Genomic DNA, 20,890 nt, shown 5'->3' on the forward strand with positions numbered 1-20,890 from the left:
GTGGTGGCCTTTTGTCATGAAGGTTTTGGGGTGGTTTGGTACAAAGGTAACCAGATCAGAACTTTAAAGATGGGTTCTCTGCATCCGTTTTAGATAATCTGTCATTTGTTTTCTGAGCTGGTTAGTGATTAATTGCTTGAGGTCTAATTCTGTCTTACTCATCGTGGTTCTGCTTCTCTGATCAAATCTGACTGATATGTAAGACACAGGGAGGCCTAGTCAGAAAAGTTCATTTGACCAGAAGAGAATATGAAAACACACACCTAGGAATAAGAGGGGAGCATGTTACAGTTACAAACATATCTCATGTAACAAAGTCCATCAGGAAACGGTCCTTTCCCATGAACCCACTTACATCTTTTGGAGGAATATAGTCTGGACTTATGCCTTTGGCTATTGAGAGTCGTAATATCCGGGGAGAAGGAGAACTGAGTTGAAGAGAATCTCTTGTTGTGAATTCACTGAGGGACCTATATGCAAATGGGATGTAAAATATTATCATTAGAGGAGCAATAGCTGCATTTTTCATTGCTTTAATCAACCTGCACCCAATTATATACATTGTTTCTACCTTGGGAGCATCTCTTCCCATAATCCTTGGTGCTCTTTCGACCAGACTGTTTTTTCTAGAAATTTTTTTACTTTAATCTACAGTAAGAAGTACATCTTATATTGAAATACAGTATATGTAAATCTCTATGTCTGAGACAAAATTATCATGAAACAATGCTTGTCCTAGGCAATGTATTCTGATTTTTAAAATTTCATTAAAAAAAAAAGATGGGATTAATTTCATGATCCACTGGTTGCTTGAGACTTGCAGTTTTAACATTATTATTTGTTGTGATGGTGTTATGTGGATTCCTTAAGATTTCCTCTATGTTTTCACTAAGTATTTGCTTTTCTTCCCTCACACAATTCTGACAAGCTTGCTTATCTGTTTGCAGTGCACAGAATCTCAGAAAAGAGCCTGGTTAAAGACTCTTCCCGCACTAAGCAGAGAATGTCAGGAAAACTCTGAGAGGCAAACATGTCCTAAACTAAAAACACAGAGGTCAGACTACTTCACTTAACGCAAAACTGTGCTTCATACTCAGACAGTTCCTAAGAGGTTTCCTGTATTAAAGTATTATGTCCTAGTTTATGTTCATAATAAAGATCTCAAGCCAGGGAACAATGCTTACATATTGTTCAGTAGCAGAAGAATCTGCTTAGGAGAGTGGGGAGACATAAACTTTTTTTAATCTATTTTTTTTTTTTATTGGTTTCAGAGAGGAAGGGAGAGGGAGAGAGAGATAGAAACATCAATGAAGAGAGAGAGGTTATCATTGATCGGGGATTGAGCCAGCAACCCTGGCATATGCCCTTGACTGGAATCGAACCTGGAACCCTTCAGTCTGTAGGCCAATGCTCTACCCACTGAGCCAAATCAGCTAGGGCCATAAATTCTTTTAAATACAGGAAGTTTTAACACTTAAGGAAGTTTTACTTATATGAAACATCAAACGCAAGGGTCTCAAAAAGCATTGACAGCCCAGCTGGTGTGGTTCAGTAGTTGAGCATCGACCTATGAACCAGGAGGTACTGGCTCAATTCCCTTTCTTCCTGAAATCAATATATATTATTATTAATTTTGTATTTTTATTTTTAAGTGGCAGCCCTAGCTGGTTTGGCTCAGTGGATAGAGCGCTGGCCTGTGGACTGAAGGGTCTCAGGTTTGATTCCAGTCAAAGGCATATGCCTGGGATGCAGGCTCAGTCCCCAGCAGGGGACATGCAGGAGGCAGCTGATCAATGATTCTCTCTCACTGTTGATGTTTCCATCTCTCTCTCCCTCTCCCTCTCTGAAATATATATATATATATTACTGTCCACTACTGAATCGCTAGTCAGGAAGAGTTTCCTACACTTAGCTGACGTCTGCTACTCTGTAAACACTTTGTTCAATATCTAGTTCCAGGACCAGCAGAAAGTAATGTCACTTCCTCTGCCTCCTTCAGTGCTGACCTTTTACCTGGAACTTTCACTGCTTCCTTGGTCTCTTCTCTAAACTAAACATGCCATTTCTCTGAACTATTTTTCATATAACATAGTTTTCAGGAGCTCAACATCTCATTTATCTCCTTCTGAACAGTCTAAACTGTATTATGTTTCTTTTTCATTTTTCTTTTTTTAAAATATATTTTATTGATTTTTTACAGAGAGAAAGGGAGAGAGAGAAACGTCGATGAGAGAGAAACGTCGATGAGAAACGTCGATGAGAGAGAAACATCGACCAGCTGCCTCTTGCACACCCCCTACCGGGGATGTGCCCGCAACCAATGTACATGCCCTTGACCAGAATCGAACCCGGGACCCTTCAGTCCGCAGACCGACCGACGCTCTACCACTGAGCCAAACCAGTTTCAGCTCATTTTTCAATTACAGTTTGCATTCCATATTATTATTAATTTCAGTTGTACAGAATAGTGGTAAGACAACCATATACTTTGTAAGGTGGTTCCTCTGATATTTCAAGGACCCACCTGGCACCATACACAGTTATTGCAATGTTATTGATTATACTCCCAAGGCTGTATTTTATATCCCCAGGACTATTTTGTGAGTACCAATTAGTACTTGTTAAATCCCTTCACCTTTTTCACCCAGCCCTCCACCTTAAGGCATAGCATCCATAATTGGACATATATACCTAATGTGTTCTGACACAGTAGTGCACATTAGTTCTATCACCTTCCTGTAAGTATGCACTGTTCATATTGCACTAATGTAACCTAGAATTTTCCCAATAACCACATCACAACCTCAGCTCCCTTGTGGAAGATATCACTAAGCTGTCTCTTAAAGACAGAAGAAAGTCAGCATTCAAAGCAAATGGGGGATCATGTGCCAAATCCCAGAGGCATTAAGAGAATACCAAGTTTTAAAAAGTGCAAAAACCTATAATGTTTCATTTGCATATTTCCTTTTAATTGGCAGACAGGGATTACGTTTAGTGTGAATTTTAGCTTCACCATATTTGAGTCAGATGTCATTATTGATGGGGATCTTCTGATGACCTACAGTTGCTGAAAATATTGGATTGTTGTACCCTGGTCCTTTGAAACACAAGGGACCTGCACACACTAAGAGAACAACAACATTTAACCAAGTGAGATTAGGGTATACAGAGGGTCTCAGGTACTCTACCTATTCCATATCTCTATTTTTCTGAATTTGTTAGGCTGTGACAGCCTCTGGATCCTTCTGGAAGGTCTTCTTAGCAGTACCAAAGAAGAGATATCCGAGATTGCAGACCCTCTACCGCAGTTGTAGTAATATTGAACCCTGCACATGGTGGAGAGAAAAGAAGTGAGTGAGGTAGGCATGAATGAAAATTATCACTTGAATTCAAACGTTGATACCCCCAGGTCCAGGGGACTGGGTATGACAGTTTATCCCTTTACTGCTGAGCTATGATGGGGAAGAAATTAAAAATGGTTACAGCCTACGAGTTTTCAGCTGCCTTCTAATACCCTATTCTTAGCAGACAATTCCTAGCAGACACTAAATAAATTGCAGCTTTTAAATAGACCCAAATATAAACTAATTAAAAGAGGAAATGTGCTGCTTTAAAACAAAACAATTTAGTTAACATCTATATAGATAATATTTGTACTATATTTTTAATTAGTAGAATGAATTGCATTGATGTTCTTCTTTGTGAAAAAAAGAACTCTGGGTTTAGGAATAAATTCTACTTGATCATGGTATGTAGATTATTTCATCAGTATTGGGTTTTATAAACTAAGATTGTATTTGGGATAAATAATAATATTGTCCTTCATCCGTGGGAAAGGAAGTGATGTTGGCTACTTTGGGCCTGTTGTTAACTCAGATTGCAGTCCCACTTCTGCTTCTGTTATTTTCCAAAAGGCCTCTGCTTCTTTAACGTATTCATGGATGTGGATATGCCCAGGCTGCCTGCTGGTGGCTAATGTAGGCCTGGGGATGTGTGTAAGCCTGTATCTCCCATCTTGGCTTATAACCATCCAGCCTTGAGGCCTGTCCATGCACCTCACTTCTGAGTTCAGAGGGCTTGAGACTGCCCTGCCCACGCTCCACTGCCTGGCTGCACTGACTCAGCCACCCTCACCGCATGCATGCCCAGCCAAACTCACACAGGAGGGAACCTACAAGTTTAATACTGGGGCTAGCCTTGTGCAGGAAATGGCAGTTCTGTTTGGGAATTGGAGCTAGAGAAGGAAGGGGTGGTTTTGAACAACGGGGCACTTCAGAGAGATCAGAGTCAGTAAAAGGAGCGGGAGGAAGGACTTATTAGGTGGCCCATGAGCAGCACAAAAGCAAGATGCTTTGCAGAGGAGGGCAAAGGGGCAGAGGCCCAGGTGGCGGATGAGAGATACAAAAAGGAAGATGAGAGGACACCAGAGACATAACTCAATTACTCAATGTTCTAGTATATTAAAGCATTCTAGGATATAACACACTTCTGCGATAGCTAAATATTAGATCCTGCTCTAGAAAAGTTGTACTGTAGCATCAGATTGGGAACATATAAAATCCCTAATCCTCAATACATGTTGACTACAAGACTATTTATGGCTTTAGATTAAAGGGCTGGGCTCAGTGTTCATTTTCCTAGAGGCTCCTGAAAAAAATAAACCACCATCATGCGACACGAACCTGTTAGGTACATATCTGATGGAGACCTCCTTGGGCTGGGCCAGGCTCTCGAGTCTTTTGGTCATCTGACTCTTCAAAGCACTACGGCAAATAGGGCGGATAGGATCTTGGTTTCCCCAAGACAGCCTTCTGTTAAAAAGCAGAAAAATAAAATGCCAAGAAAATTCACTGCTAATGACATCATAGGCTGCTTCTCGGTTGATGTTACTTCAGCTTAAGAACTATCCCGGGCATCAGAAGTGGATGAACTACTCATGTCAGTTGAAATAATAAAAATAAAATCAGACTGTTTTATCTGCTGTCTTAAAATGTAGTGACCAAAAATGAACCTGTTGGAGGCAGGCAGCTCTGTTTCTGCCATAGTGTAATTAACACTGCAATTTATCGTCAGGTCGGCATAAAATGGTCATGCCACTTCTCTACACTGTGTTCTCACTTTGGGTGATGAACTGTACCGGGTAGTAAAAAAATAAATAAATAAATAAGAGTAATGCCCGGCTGGCATGGCTCAGTGATTGAACATCATCGACCTATGAACCAGGAGGTCACGGTTCAATTCCCAATCAGGACACAGGCTCAGGTTGCCTGCACGATCCCCAATGTGGGGCGTGCAGGAGGCACCATTGCCAGTGATCTTCCTCAACTCCAATCTGACCAAGTCATCCTCTTGTTTGAGATACCCCAAAAGTTTCCATTTGCTTTGGAATCAAGTCCCAACTCCTTATAGTGGCTTACATGGCCCTCCACCATTTTGACAAGGAGCCCCTTCTTCTCCATATCTCTATATCTCTTTCCAGCAGAGAGATTGTGTCTTAATCTTTTGGAGATTTCCCCTTGCATGGTTTAGTGCTGAACACAGTAGATGCTCAATCCTGGTTTGATGAATGAACAAACGGTGAAAACTGGAAACTTCCCTGATGGTGATTTGAAACAGATTAGAGAGCAGAGAATGACATTGGGGAGATAAGAGGCTAAAGCCTGTTCTCACTTGGTGGAAGTGGTGAGGGACCTCTCTGGAAACTCTTTTATAAGGGCATGGATGTCATTCATGAGGACTCCACCCTCATGATTTAATCACTTCTTGAAGACCCTCACCTCCAAATACTATCACATTGGGGATTAGATTTCAAAATATGAATTTTGAGAGGACGTAAACTTTCAGTCAGTAACATCTGATAAAAGAACTTGTATTCAGGCAATACAAAAGAACTCTCAAAATTCAGCAATAGAAAACAAATATCCCAATTAAAAAGTGGGCAAGCCCTGGCCAGTGTGGCTCAGTTGGTTGAGCGTCATTCAATGTACCCAGAAGGTGCTGATTTGATTCCCAGTCAGGGCACGTGCCCAGGTTGCAGGATCCCCAGTAGGAGGTGTGTATTGTGCATGAGGCAGCCAGTAGATATTTCTCTCTCACATCAATGCTTCTTTCTCCCTCTCCCTTCCTCTCTTTCTATAAGAGAAGAATCAATAAAAACATATTTTTAAAAAGTGGGCAAAAAATATGAACAGAACTTTACCAAAGAAGATATAAAGATGGTGAATAAACATATTAAGTATGCTAACATCTCATTATGAATTGCAAATAAGACAATGAGATGTTATTACCCACCTATTAGAAGTGCTAAAATACAAGAGTCTAACAACACCAAACACTGGTGAAGATAAGGAGGGACAGGAACTCTCATTAATTGCTCGAGGACATAGCACAGACATATAGGAAGAAAGTTTGGCAGTTTCTTACGAAGCTAAAGATATTCTTACCATGTGATCCAGAAGTTGCACTCCTAGGCATTTAGCTAAATGAGTTGAAAACTTATATATACACAAAAACCTGCACACAAATGTTTATATCAGCTTTATTCATAACTGTCAAAAATTGGAAGCAACCAATATATCCTTCAATAGATGAATGGATATGTTTTGGTACATCAAAACAATGGAATATTAGCACTAAAAATAAATAGGCATAAAAAGACATGGAGTAACTTTAAATTCCTATTGCTGAGTGAAAGAAGCCAGTCAGAAAAGGTTACACACTGTTTAATTATAACTATAACATTCTGGAAAGGGCAAAACTACACATATAGGAAACAAGGTCAGTGTTTTCCAGGGGTTTGGAGAGGGGAGAGAGAATGAAAGAAATGGATAGGTGGAGCACAGGTAATTCTTAGGGCAGTGAAACTATACTAATAAAAGGCTAATATGCAAACTGGTCAGGATGCCCTTACATTAACCACCGAACAGCACTCTGCATGGAGTGACCAGGCTGGCAGCGCGGTTGGTGAAGGACAACCAAATGACTGACCAGAAGGCTGCATGGGGTGACCAGGCTGGCAGGGGGTTAGTGAGGGATGACCAAATGACTGAACTGCAGGCTGTGTGGGGAGACCAGGCTGGCAAGGGGGCAGTTGAGGGGTGACCAGGCTGGCGAGGGGGGGGGGGGGCAATTTTTAGGCCCAATTCCCGGGATCAAACCTAAATGGCAGTCGGATATCCCTAAAAAGGTTCCCGATTGGAGAGGGTACAGGCTGGGCTGAGGGACACCCCTCCTGCACAAATTTTGTGCACCAGGACTCTAGTTCTGTTTAATGCTGTAATGGTGGGTACAGGACAATATGCACTTGTCAAAACCCATAGAACTATACAACTTAAAAGTTAATTCTAACATTATTAGTTAATAATAATATCAACATTTGTTTATCAGTTGTACCACACTAACACAAGATGTTAATAATAATGGAAATTAGATGAGTGGGTGGTAATATAAAAACTCTCTCTGTGCTTTTGCTCAATTTTTCTGAATGTGTAAAACTAATTTTAAAATAAAGTCTATTAATTTTTTCAAAAGCAATAGGAGATCAGAAAAAAAAGGAGGGGGTGGAATTCAGGCTTTCTTCAGAATCTACGAAGGAAAGGGGGAGTCATGTGGCCAAGAATGGAAAGACAGTGGGTTCAGCCTGTTGGGGATCCAGAGAACAGGTGTGCTCTGGACAAAGGCATAGAAACAGCAGAACCAGATGTTAGAGCAGCAACCTGGGGATGGGCACAAGAGTTTCAGAGGTGTGTGCAGTAGCACCCAGGGGTGGTGGTTCAAAAGCCTGTTTGCCCATGAGAATTATCTGGAAACTCTTGACAGTTCCAATACCTACCCTGCACCCCAGTCCAAGCAAGTCTGGGACTAAACATCAATTCACTTTATTTGTTTTTTTAAGTTTTATTTCGCTTTATTTCTCTAGGAAATAGCAAAAATAACAATAATGATAGCAGCTCAAGATATTGAAATATCATTTCTTGGTCATTTGAAAAGTATCATTTCACTGAGTTATGCAGATCTTCCAAATATTTATACATTTCATTATACAATATCAAACAATCACATTGGTTACTATCATCTCCATCCACAATGTTGTATGTGTTGTGAGGTTATTTTTATCATTACTTTTCTATTGTAAGAATATGCCACAAATTCTTTGTCTTTTCACTTATTGAAGGACATTTGAGTTGTTTTGAGATTGATGCTATTTTGAAGTGGTTGTGACCATTCATGTAGAAGACTTTGTGCAGATATAGATATAGATATAGATGATATAGAGATAGAGATAGAGATAGAGATAGAGATAGAGATATAGAGATGTAGAGATATAGATATAGAGATACATAGATATATGGATATATAGATATATAGATAGATACATGCACAGACTTCTACATATATACTTTCGTCCCTCTAGTAATCACATCTCTCCAAAACTTTTTATTTTCAGTCTTTTTTATTTCAGCCATTGCAGTTCATGTGAAATGTTATGATTGTGGCGATTTGCATTTCCTGGGTAACTAATACTATTGACCATCTTTTCATGTACTTGTTGTCTATTAGCCTGTCTTCTTTTGTCTAAGTCTTTTGTCTGCAGGTGATTCTAATGTGCAGACAAGTCTGAAAACCAGTGATTTAGGGATTTGCCTTCCACATGTTGACTCAACTGAGATGATAGTATTGGTTCAATGGATCCAATTGAGAAGAGAGGTGGATACACCTGGGATGCAGGGTTCTTGGGTAGGTAAGAATACTTACTCTTGTAAAGAATACATCATCACAAACAAAACTATATAATATTTCCTTACCTATCTGGGGATCCCCACTGCTTTTTAGGCTTAGAAAGTTCTTGGATTCTCTTCCTAGAAAAAGAACTAACAAATACCAGCTGATTAATTCAAAGAGAATACTTTAAAAAAAAATTTAATTGATTTTAGAGAGAGGAAGGGAGAGAGATAGAGAGATAGATTGATGAGAAAAAATATCAACATCGATCAGCTGCCTCCTGCATGCCCCTTTCTGGGGATTGAACCCCAAACCCAGGCATGTGTTCTGACCGGGAATCAAACCATAACCTCCTGGTTCACGGGCTGATGCTCAACCACTGAGCCACACTGGCCATGCCTATTTAATGTAACTTAAAGAATGCTAAAGAGCTCAAAGTATTTAAAAATATTGTGGGTCCCAAATTCTCACTTGTAGAATTATTAATAATATAGTTCATAACAAGACAAAGACAATAAATATGTAATAAAAACAAGAGCATACTGTCTCCAAAAGACCCCAGGTAAAATAATTGCACACTTGTTAATGGGAAAAAGCCTGACTTCACATATTAAAGTAATTTGTAAATGGCTTTATGGCGTTGGATTCTGAAGAGATTGTGCAGATAAATTTCAGATTGATTGACTTTGGGAAAACTATGAAATAGGCAAAACATACTTTTGGTACCACTTCTTCCCCCCTTCCCTAGGCAGCTGCCTTGGACCTTCCTGATTGTTCTGAAACTATAGAAGAGATAGTTTGTGTTCCCCAAATACCCTGTACATTCCTGTACATTTCCCAGCCTCCCTTGCAGCTTAGAGGCATGTGCCTAGTTATGTCTTACTTCAGCACAAGTGTTCAGTATCACTTCCAGAGCAACGAACTTAGTAAGTAGCATGCCTCCTCCATTTCTCTCTTTCCCTGTTGCAATGGCCCTGGAAGCCACATATTCTAGATGGCATATCTCCAAGACAGAGGAGGGCCAGCCAGCTCACAGTGGACTGTGATCTGAGGGAGAAATAAACTCTTATTGCATTGTCATTGAGAGTTTTGTGGTTTGTTTGTTACTGCAGCATTGCCTATACTATGCAGACCAATATAACACCTATGTTGCTGTAGTTCATATTGTAATTATTTATGCTTGTAGTTTAAAGGGCCCAATATATAACAACCCTTTATTGCCTTCCACAATTAGGAACTAACTAAAAAGCAGGTCCTCTTTTTTATTTTTATTTTTTAAATATATTTTTGTTTGACTTTAGAGAGAGGAGAAGGGAGAGGGAAAGAGAGAAACATCTATCAACTGCTTCTTGGCTCAGTGGATAGAGTGTCGGCCTGCTGACTGAAAGGTCCCAGGTTCGATTCAGGTCAAGGGCAAGTACCTTGGTTGCAGGCACATCTGCAGTAGGGGGTGTACTGGAGGCAGCTGATTGATGTTTCTAACTCTCTATCTGTCTTTCTTCCTCTCTGTAAAAAATCAATAAAATATATATATTTTTAAATTAACTGCCTCGAGCACATACCCTTCTGGAGATCAAGCCTGCAACCAGGGCATGTGCCCTGACCAGGAATTGAACTGGTGACATCGTGGTGCATGAAACAACACTCAACCAACTGAACCACACTGGGAAGGCAGGATATGGCCTTCTTAATTAAATGGTTATTGATACATCATTAAGTTCCTTTCAGAAAGTGGGAAGAGGCAAAGAGGGATTAATAGGAACCCTCATGATTGCACATTCACAAAACTGGGCCATTCACCCTAAAGATCAAGCTAAAATTCTTCAATCCAATTACCTATTTCCATGTTTATCCCTGTTTATTTCACTTGCATCATCCCTCTGTCTTTATTAATGACTTATTTGCCCCTTCACACTTTAGCTGTACCAGAAGCATACTGCAAGTAAGGATTCCATGCACACAGCCAGGCCACAGTATTGACAAAGGGACATTTCCCTTTCAGGCCAGTGTGGTGCTAGCAACAATCAATGGTGGGGACCAGGAAAACCTGGTCCAAAAATTATTTTCATCTAAGAGGTTATTATTCCAGTACTAACACTGGGATTCTAGGGTTTATTATCTTAAAAGAAAGTGCCACTTTCTTATCCCTGAGAAAGTTACTAAATCCTCTGAGCTTTAGTTCATTCATTCAATAACCTAGAGGCCTGGTACACAGATTCATGCACCAATGGGGTCCCTCGGCCTCGCCTGTGAGGATCAGGCTGAAACCTACTCTCCAACATCCCCTGAGGGGTATAGGATTGCAAGAGGGCAGTTCTCGAGTGACGTACCCTGGAATTGGGCTCCCTCCTTTCTGGGTTCCGGGTACATCACCTAAGAACTTCACCTGCCAAGTCACTGCAGCTCAGCAGCCCCTATGTTGAGTGTCTGCCCCCTGGTAGTCAGTGCGAATCATAGCTACCAGTTGGATGGTCGGACAGTTGGACAGTCACTTGGGCTTTTATATATGTAGATATATAGATATTTATTGAGTACTTACTATGTACAAAGTAGGGTTCTATGGCTAAGAGTACCTTGGTGAATAAAACAGATAAAGATCTTTGCTCTCATATCAGGACAGAAAGACAACAAATGAAATAAAGTAGATATAGCCAAAGCCGGTTTGGCTCAGTGGTAGAGCGTCGATCTGCGGACTGAAAGGTCCCAGGTTCGATTCCGGTCAGGGGCATGTACCTTGGTTGTGGGCACATCCCCGGTAGGGGGTGTGCAAGAGGCAGCTGGTCGATGTTTCTCTCTCATCGACGTTTCTAGCTCTCTATCTCTCTCCCTTCCTCCTCTCTGTAAAATATCAATAAAATATATTAAAAAAAAAAAAAAAAGAAAGAAAGAAAGAAAGTAGGTAGATATAAAGTGTCCTTGATTTTAAAAAAAATTAACCAATGTAGTTTTATAAACAACAACAATAAAATCTTTCCAACCCCATGTCTGTGGTGGTGGATAGAGATAACTATAAAATTATTTGGTGGTGAAACTTTTGGAGATTTGCTATCCCCAAGCCATACATGTTAATATCTAGAGAAAATTAATGGTGGAAAATCTACATCCTTATTCAATAAAGAATGACTTCACTATTCAAGTACCACATGAGTCTGTGAAATAGCCTGAGCTAACTTTCCAAGGAGGCGGCTCGATACAGTGAGAAAAAGAGTTGCAGACAACATATTTTATTATATGTTAACTAGTGGCCCGGTGCATGAAATTTGTGCATGGGGGGTGTCCCTCAGCATAGCCTGCACCCTCTCCAATCTGGGACTCCTTAGGGGATGTCAAACTGCCGGTTTAGGCCTGATCTCTGTGGGATCAGGCTTAAACGACAGTTGGACATCCCTCTCACAATCTGGGACTGCTGGCTCCTAACCACTCTGCCTGCCGGCCTTCTTGCCCCTAACTGCCCTCCCCCTTGCCAACCTGATCATCTCCAACTGCCCCCAATCTCTGGCCTGCTCGCCCCCAACTGCTCCCCTCCCCTTCCCCCCGTCATTCTGCTCACCCCTAACCACCTCTGCTTCGGCCTGCCACCATGGCTTTGTCTGGAAGGTCTTTGGTCTAATTAGCATATTATCCTTTTATTAGTATAGATCTTTTCAAGCAAGTTAGACTCTGTTTTCCATCATCACTTCCAAGCCAATATTTCCCTTGGAATCTTTTCTTCACCCACTAAAAATGTTTTTTAGTGTGTCATTTTATACAAGAGCATTAAAAGTTTTCTAATTTATTCCTGTAAATACTTAAAAGGGGTTCTTATTTCAATTGGAAACAACTGGCGAAATTAACATTCGCCAATTTCATTGAAGATCAAACACCTCTCCTTTCCATTCACTTATTATGCATTATGTCACCATAGCTACATCTCCAGCCTACATGGCTTCATCTTAACACTGGCTTTCCTTGTCTCAGGAGTATTGCATAACCTCACAATGTTTAGTCATGATCTTTTGCAGAAACAAAAGAATGTGGCTGAAGAATTTTAACTCTCAAAGGCAGATTTTTTTTTTTAAATGAGGACTACATTGCTGTCCTATGTTTTCATTGATAATTAGTCTCCTATGGTTTCCCAATAGCTAAAAATGTTTTTGAAATCTTTACCTTGGGTGCAAAGTAATAAATATGTGTTTATGTAGCAACAATTATGGAAAAGATTTCAGGTCTGAATTGATGGGGTCATTCAGATAATTTTTCTTTCATTAAAAAATACTCTTTTTACTCTCAACTATTTTGCTTTGTAGTCCAAAAATATTTTCTTTCATTACAATCAGGCACAGCACACTTCCCCAAGAAAAAACTTTTAGAGCATTGGGGACAGGAATAGATAAATGGAGATAGCACAATTTCCTCATCAAATCAGACCAAATTAACCCAAACAAAAGCAAGAAGCAGTGTAATAATCATAATCAAAATTATAACAAAAACATTAAAAAACACTCTCTCCAGTGTTTTTTTTTTTTTAAGTATAAACACTAAGTAGGTAAACTATTTCACGGTCTATGTAGTAGCCACGGCGTTTGCCCACTTGCATACATTTATTTGAATAATGTGCTATTTTGAGTGCACACTCGGTCACACTCAGCAAATGTTCATTGCACCAGCTCTTCTGGTTAGCCATCATTCAACCTTGGGAAAGTGGCATAATTTCTCTCAATGTAATCTAGCTGATTATATCTACACTATGGACTTCTCAAGATTCTTGTGTGTGTGTGTGGGGGGGGGGATTTCTTTTTAATTGCAAAGTGTTACAAAAGAGTAAAGTAGCAGTGTTTACTGCCTAGAAAAGGCCAGAAAAAGAATTACTAGAATGCATAATATATAGAAAATACAAAATAAGTCTAAATAATGACAATAAATCTGAATGGTTTAACTCATTGAAAGAGAGGATAGAAATAAAATCTGGTGTTATTTACTTCTCATCTATATGAACCATTGAAATGAACCCTTGCTTTTTCTCTTTAATGATTCTATTTGACACCTATTCTAACTATATCTTAGCTAAACCAAGAGTAAACATCTGTTTTCAAGAGGCATCTATTTTATATGTTGTATACACACACACACACACACACACACACACACACACACACACATTTAAAAAAATAAAAATAGAGGACATTTTCTTGAAATTTCACTAGTTATTGTGCTTGAATTAGAGGTTAAGGGGGTGGGGAAAATTGACCTGAAGCTTCACAAAATCTATGATATGAAATTGTCAATACAGAATCCCAAGTCCCTCAAAGGTTTAGACCTGGCATGTAACACCTAGCACTGAGCAAACAAGCAAAACACTGACTAGTAGGAGAGTTCTCCTGCATCTCAGTATTCTTCCCCATTCTTACTTCTTAATCACTTTCTTCCTCTGCTTTCTGTTTCCCAGAGGAATTGTCATTAGAAAGAGGCTTTATGCCCTGACTAGTTTGGCTCAGTGGATAGAGCGTCGGGTCCTGGACTGAAGGGTCCCAGATTCAATTCCGGTGGAGGGCATGTACCTTGGTTGTGGGCACATCTCTAGTGGGGGCGGGGGGGGGGGAGTCAGGGGGCAGCTGATCGATGTTTCTCTCTCATCGATGTTTCTAACTCACTCTCTCCCTTCCTCTCTGTAAAAAAAAAAAATCAATAAAATGTATTTTAAAAAGAAAAAAGAAAAGGCTTAAAGACAAAGGGAAAATACAGGAATCCTCTCAAAAACCACAAGCTACCGTGTTTCCCCGAAAATAAGACCTAGCGCATGGAAAGATAAGACATCCCCTGAAAATAAGACCTAGTGCAACTTTGGGAGAAAAAATTAATATAAGACACTGTCTTATTTTCGGGGAAACAGGGTAGCTTCTCACTTCAGATGCCCCATCCAGCTAGGCTGGCCCACTAGTTCGAGCTGGAAAAACAGTAACTGTAGTCTTACCTTCTCCTTGTAAAATCATATGCACTACACTCTGCAAAAAAGAAAAGTAAAAGCAAAAATTAGATTCAATAAGAATCAAAGATATAAAGAGAGCATCACAAATCAGTAGAAAAGGGAGCTAGAAAAATATAACTATTTAGGGAAGCAGTCAAATTAAATATGACACAGTGTGTATCAAAATAAACCACAACAGCTAATAAATCACAATCGACAAGTTAAATATATTTTTAATTGAATTAGAGCAAAAATAAGAGACTACTTAATCCCTGGATTTTAATTTGAGTTACAGGTGACAAAAAAACACAAAGCAAACTATGAATAGATTAAAATATTTTAGACTTCTGTATGTTAAAAAGTAAAACTTGAAGAGGCAATAAAATTTTGGAGAAATATTTGGCAACAAATATAATAAAGGCTTAACAATTTTAATATATGAGGAGTATAAAAGTATAGATGAATAGGAAAAACACTAAGGTAGATGTTAAAAGTTAAATGGACAAAGGATAAAATTGAATTCATATATGAATTCATATATAAAGGGCTAATAAACATAAGAAAGTTCGAACTTGTCATCAAAACAGTGCAAATGAAAAATGAGGTATTTTTCTAAACTATTCAATTAGCAAAATTTTTTGCCAATGATAACAAAGCTGTAAGGATGAGATGAGGTAGGGGGCATGCAGGAGGCAGCCAATCAATGGTTCTCTCTCATCATTGATGTTTCTGTCTCTCCCTCTCAACTTCCTCTCTGAAATCAATAAAAATATACATTTTAAAAATTACTTATATGTGGTCTCTCCTCTTAAGGAGTTTACAGCCTAGTAGGAGATAGGCTATGAACTTTTAAAAGAATTGGAATTTTTGAATTCTATATTTTCTATTACTCTATTTTTAAAGGCTAAACTTACTTAGACCTAAGGAAAAAGGGAGAGTAGTCTACGAACATGCCCCTGGTGCCATCTTGCTATCATCCATGAAAGACATACACTTGTTTTGTAGATTTTTCATGTATTTTATTATCACATGTGCCTCCAGCTTTATACATACAGGTCAGAGAGAGAGTCAGTATAACACTGAATCAATCCTTCAAAAGCCTCTCCAAATACTGATGATATGAATGAACACTCTTTCCTACTGCCCTTTCATGTTATCATTTCTCCCATAGGTAGAGCTTTTGTTATTTACCTTAGAAACACACTGTGAGTTATCTCTCCAACTAGTAGGATAGAATAGCTCTCACGGGGCCATTGTTAGCTATGTTCCAAGAAAAGCTGTGTTACAGTGATTTCCAGACTTGTCTGCACATAAGAATCACCTGGGGCTCTTTTCAAAACTGCAGATCTCACCCTCGCGGATTTGGTTCAGTGTCTCAAGGGAAACATATTTGCCTGAAAACAACTTCAATAAATGTGAGAATGGAAACATTACAGAACTCTCCCTACAAAAATTAGTACCTAAAAAAAGGGAACAGGTGAAAAAATGTATAATAAATTAAGTAATTGTTCTTAGGGATATCTGTATATATAAAAGGCTAATATGCTCAGTCTACCACCATCCAACCAGTTGCTATGACACACACTGACTACCAGGGGGCAGACGCTCAATGCAGGAGCTGCCATGCTGCACACAGAGAAACGACACCACGTACCTGGTGCCTACTCAGCTTCCCCCAAGTGGGACACAGACACCACCACCACCCCAGAGTGACAGCCCACCAAATCACACTGCCAAGGCCCCATGGTGCAAAAGGCAGTCCACAGCCCCGCCCAGAAACAGTCACTGTGGGTGCCAGGTAATGCCATCACGTAGCAACAATCAGCTTCCTCTCCCTAGCAATGACTAGCCTCCTTGCAGTTTCTTCAGCCCAGGAACACGACTTGCTTTTATAGCCAGGTGCAAACATTTCACACTTTAACCAAATGTCTGTGAAGCGTTTTCCCGTGCCTCATCTCATTTGATCCTCACAGAAGTCCTGGGGTAGGTAGATAGGAGACTCAGTAGAATCCTATTTTCTTTTCATTAGCTGGAAAACGAAGACTTAGAAAGTTTAGAAACTTGACCTGACTGAAATGAAGTAAAATGGTGGACCTTGAAAATGACTTCAGGTTTTCTCACTGTGCAGAATATAGTCAAACATGGCTGCAGTTAAATATTTTACCCTTTGTTCTCCCTGCATGATCTACAATAATAATCTGCCTCGTGTTGACATTTACTGCTGTGTTGCTGACAATTACATGTAAGAGAAGTTGTGGTGCTTCACTGGGCTGGAAAAAGTTTAGCTACATCAGAAAACAGGTCTAATTAAGCAAGTTTATTCTATATCTATAAAAGGCTAAGTTCACTTGTGCATGCACGAAACATATAAAGCTCTTGCTGACGTCAATCACATACATATGTTTCAATCTGTCATTGTAGATTGTGAATTTGGTTGACACTTCTATTGTAGAGAAAGGGTGAAGTGATATTAAAATATTTCTTCTAATTAATTTCCTTTCAATGTGCATGAATTTGTGTACTGGGCTACTGGTTAACTTATAATCCTAAGTATTGGATGTGGCTCTAAACAAGTTTTGATTTTTATTTATTTATTTATTTTTATTTATTTTTTTGTTTGTTTGTTAATCCTCACCTTAGAATATTTTTTCCATTGATTTTAGAATGGAAGAGAGGGAGAGAGAGAGAAACAATGATATGAGACCAGGAATGAACCTGCAACCCCGATGCATGCCCTTGACTGGAAATCAAACTCCAGACCCTTGGGCTAATGCTCTAGCATTGAGAACACTGGCTAGGGCTGAACACATTTTAAAAAGCAAAATAGAAACAAAAGATATAGTTATTGTATTGTGAAGATAAAAGTACACTATAGCATGAGTTTTTTAAAACCATATTATTACATGAATGAGTCCTGATGACTTATAACATAAGTGACAGCATCAAACTTAGGTTCAAAAGGGGCCTTATCTTACCCCCAATAGTGGAATTTAGGTAATGAATGAGACTGGTTGCTAAAACCATTCAATGAAAGGTGAATGAGGAACTTTATAATTGAGGGATCAAGTCAACCTCACTTGAACCTACTCCTCAATCTTAGAACCACCACAAATGGGAGACATCATGTGCCTCAAGGGGTGAGGCAAGAGGCACAGCACTACCCCTGAAAAATCCTTACTCAAAACAATTCACTCTGAATCCAAGCAAGCCTCTGAATCTATATAGTCTGCAAAGGGGAGTAGGAGAGAACAATGGGGGAAAAAGAGGGACATATGTAATACTTTCAACAATAAGGTTTATTAAAAAAAAGAAAAGAAAAGAAATACTGCTTAAGTATATAGAAAGACCTTACAAATCAACAAGAGAATGATGGGTACTTTCAATAACGAAATGATCAAAGATCACTAACAGGTAATTAATGAAAAAATAAAACTGGCCAATAAACATATGGAAAATATTCAACCTTTCTTCTAAATAAATATGGACATTAAATGGAAAAAATATATAGGAGCTGAAAGAACAAGTTAAAGACATTACAAAGAACAAATCAAATTCAGAATATGGAATATTTTACACAATTTTCCTAAGAAAGGAAGAGAAGATAAAGAATGATAAAGAATAACAGAGAAAGGACATAACTCAGAAATGCAATGTATGGCTCTTATTTGAGGCCTAATTCAAATGATCCAACTGTAAAAAATACATATTTGAGATAATTAGGGAAGTTTAAATATTTAGTGGGTCATCAAGAAGAAGCCACCCTAAATTTTTTTTTTAATACAGTGGTTGATAGCATCTCCCTTTAAGAGACAGTCAGTACATTATGGCTCCATGCTGACCTCTTTTTCTTTAAAAATTTTTTTAAATTAAATTTATTGGGTTGACATCAGTTAATAAGATTGTATAGGTTTGAAGTCTACATTTCTATGACTCATGATCTGTATGTTGTATTATGTGACCACTACCCAAAGTCAAGTCATCTTCCATCACCGTATATCTGGCCCTCTTTACCCTTCACTTACCCCTTCTGGTAACCCCCGTACTATTGTCTGTGCCTTTGAGTTTCAGTTTCATATGATTCTTAGCTTTGTCTGACTGGCTTATTTTGCTCAGCATAATATTCTTAAGGTCTACTCGTGTTGCCACAAATGGCAGTATTTCATATATATGTACCACATCTTCTTTATACAATCATCTATCAAAGGACCACTTTGGTTGTTTTGGCCATGTTTTGTTTTTATTTTTTTCTAAAATATATTTTATTGATTTTGTACAGAGAGGAAGGGAGAGAGATAGAGTTAGAAACATCGATGAGAGAGAGTCATCGATCAGCTGCCTCTTGCACACCCCCGCCAGGGATATGCCCACAACCAAGGCACATGCCCCAGACCGGAATCGAACCCGAGACCCCTCAGTCCCCAAGCCGACGCTCCATCCATTGAGCCAAACTGGTCTTGGCTGTTTTGGCCATGTTTTGAATAATGCTGCAATGACCATAGGGGTGCATATATCTTTGAGAGTAAAATTTTCAGGTAGATACCCAGAAGAGGGGTTACTGATCATATGGTAACTCTATACTTTATTTTTTGAGGAACCTCCATACTATTTTCTATAGTAGCTATACCAGTTTACACTCCCACAAGCAGCGAATGAAAGCTGCCTTTTCTCCACAGCTTCTCCAACACTTGTTATTACCTGTCTTGTTGATAATGGCCATTCTAACAGGTGTGAGGTGGTATCTCGTTGCAGTTTTGATTTGCATTTCCCTAATAGCTAGTGAAGTTGAGCATCTTTTCATATATCTGTTGGCCATTTGTATGTCCTCTGTCAACATTTTAATTGGATTGCTTGTTTGGTGATAAGTTGTATGTGTTCTTTATTTATTTTGGATATTAACCCCCGGTAGAGCTACTGTTTGCAAAAATCTCCTCCCATTTGGTTTGTTGGCAGTTTCTTTTGCTGTACAGAAGCTTTTTAATTTGATATAGTACCATTTATTTATTTTCCCCTTTATTTCCCTTATCTTGGAGGTCAAATTCATAAAATCTCTAAGATCCTGTGCCCCTGGAATAAACTCCACTTGGTAGTGCTATATTATTTTTTTTTTTAATGTACTGTTGAATTCAATTTGCTAGGATTTTATTTAGAATTTTTTGCATCTGTATTCATCAGAGATATTGGCCTGTACTTTTTTGTGTGTGTGTGTTCTCTTATGCTCTTTGAGTGTTTGTATTTTATTCTATAGCACATACACCACCCTGCTCATCACGCTGCCTTCTCTAGCTAGCAAACAGGATGACCAGGGCTGTGCTCCAAGCCACCTGCTGGAGAAGGCTGCCCTCTGCTGGGAGAAAGAGGATTCTAAAGCTGTTCCTTCTGAGGCACTCCTGCCCTGGAGGGCCCCTGCATGTAGAAAAGCATTTTGTAACATCATAGGAATGACTTTCAGAGTTTATTCTCCACCTTGTCCTCTACCCTGCCTCCTAAGGAGCCTACATTTAGCTGCTCAGCCTCTAACCTTGGTTGTACCGAATGAGGTACCAGTGATCTACAAGGAAAAGGCAGGGAGCACCTTTCAGAACAGATGTAAAGGGAACAGGAGGAGCGGAGACGAGAGAGGCAAGCTGGAGCTGGAGAGAAACAAAAAGGAATGTTTGCGGTATCGCTGTCATGGTGACAGGGACTTTAGAAGAAAGATGCCTCAAGAACATCATAGCAGGTTTTGCTCTGTTGGATGATATTTCTTAACTTCTCAAAGCTTTTTGAGATGAAATTCATACTGATTTTAGGTGTGCTATTGAAGATAGGTCTGAAAGCAGTCCAGTTCTATATTTGGATTGGCTATGTAGGCAAACCTTGAGATGTTTTTTGATATGATATATTCATCTCTATGATCTGATATTACTATTCATTCTTCCTTGCTCCTCCACAATGCAGTGCTAAGGCTACAGAGAAATAGAAACTTCCATTGCTAGTGGGTGTACAAAGTGAATCAACTCCCATGTAGGCCAATTTTGCTAAACCAAAGTTGCACATACATTTACCCTCCAGTAATCCCACTTCTGGAAATTTACTCTGCAGTGATACCAGCATATGTACGAAATGACACAATGTATGGATTTATCTACTACATCAACAATCTATTGCTTGTAACGGAAACACCCTGGAAAGAACCAAGAGCTGTTAAATTAGTGGTGGCACAACTATGTAATGGAACATAAGGCA

At 39.2% G+C, this 20,890-nt stretch overlaps 1 protein-coding gene across 1 annotated transcript in view; it reads right to left on the minus strand.

Annotated features, from left to right (window-relative positions):
• The window catches only part of SPMAP2L (sperm microtubule associated protein 2 like), a gene marked incomplete at both ends in the record, with an annotated part of 38,445 nt that overhangs the window by 9,823 nt on the left and 7,732 nt on the right, over positions 1-20,890 (minus strand). Inside the window, 5 exons of the mRNA XM_084881259.1 lie at positions 356-470; positions 3,189-3,326; positions 4,683-4,811; positions 8,805-8,870; positions 14,672-14,702. Coding sequence (XP_084737385.1) covers positions 356-470; positions 3,189-3,326; positions 4,683-4,811; positions 8,805-8,870; positions 14,672-14,702 — 479 coding nt within the window. The remainder of the gene's footprint in view (positions 1-355; positions 471-3,188; positions 3,327-4,682; positions 4,812-8,804; positions 8,871-14,671; positions 14,703-20,890) is intronic.

The sequence above is a fragment of the Pipistrellus hanaki genome (genome assembly GCF_964339955.1).
Source record: "Pipistrellus hanaki genome assembly, chromosome: 1".
NCBI lineage: Eukaryota > Metazoa > Chordata > Mammalia > Chiroptera > Vespertilionidae > Pipistrellus > Pipistrellus hanaki.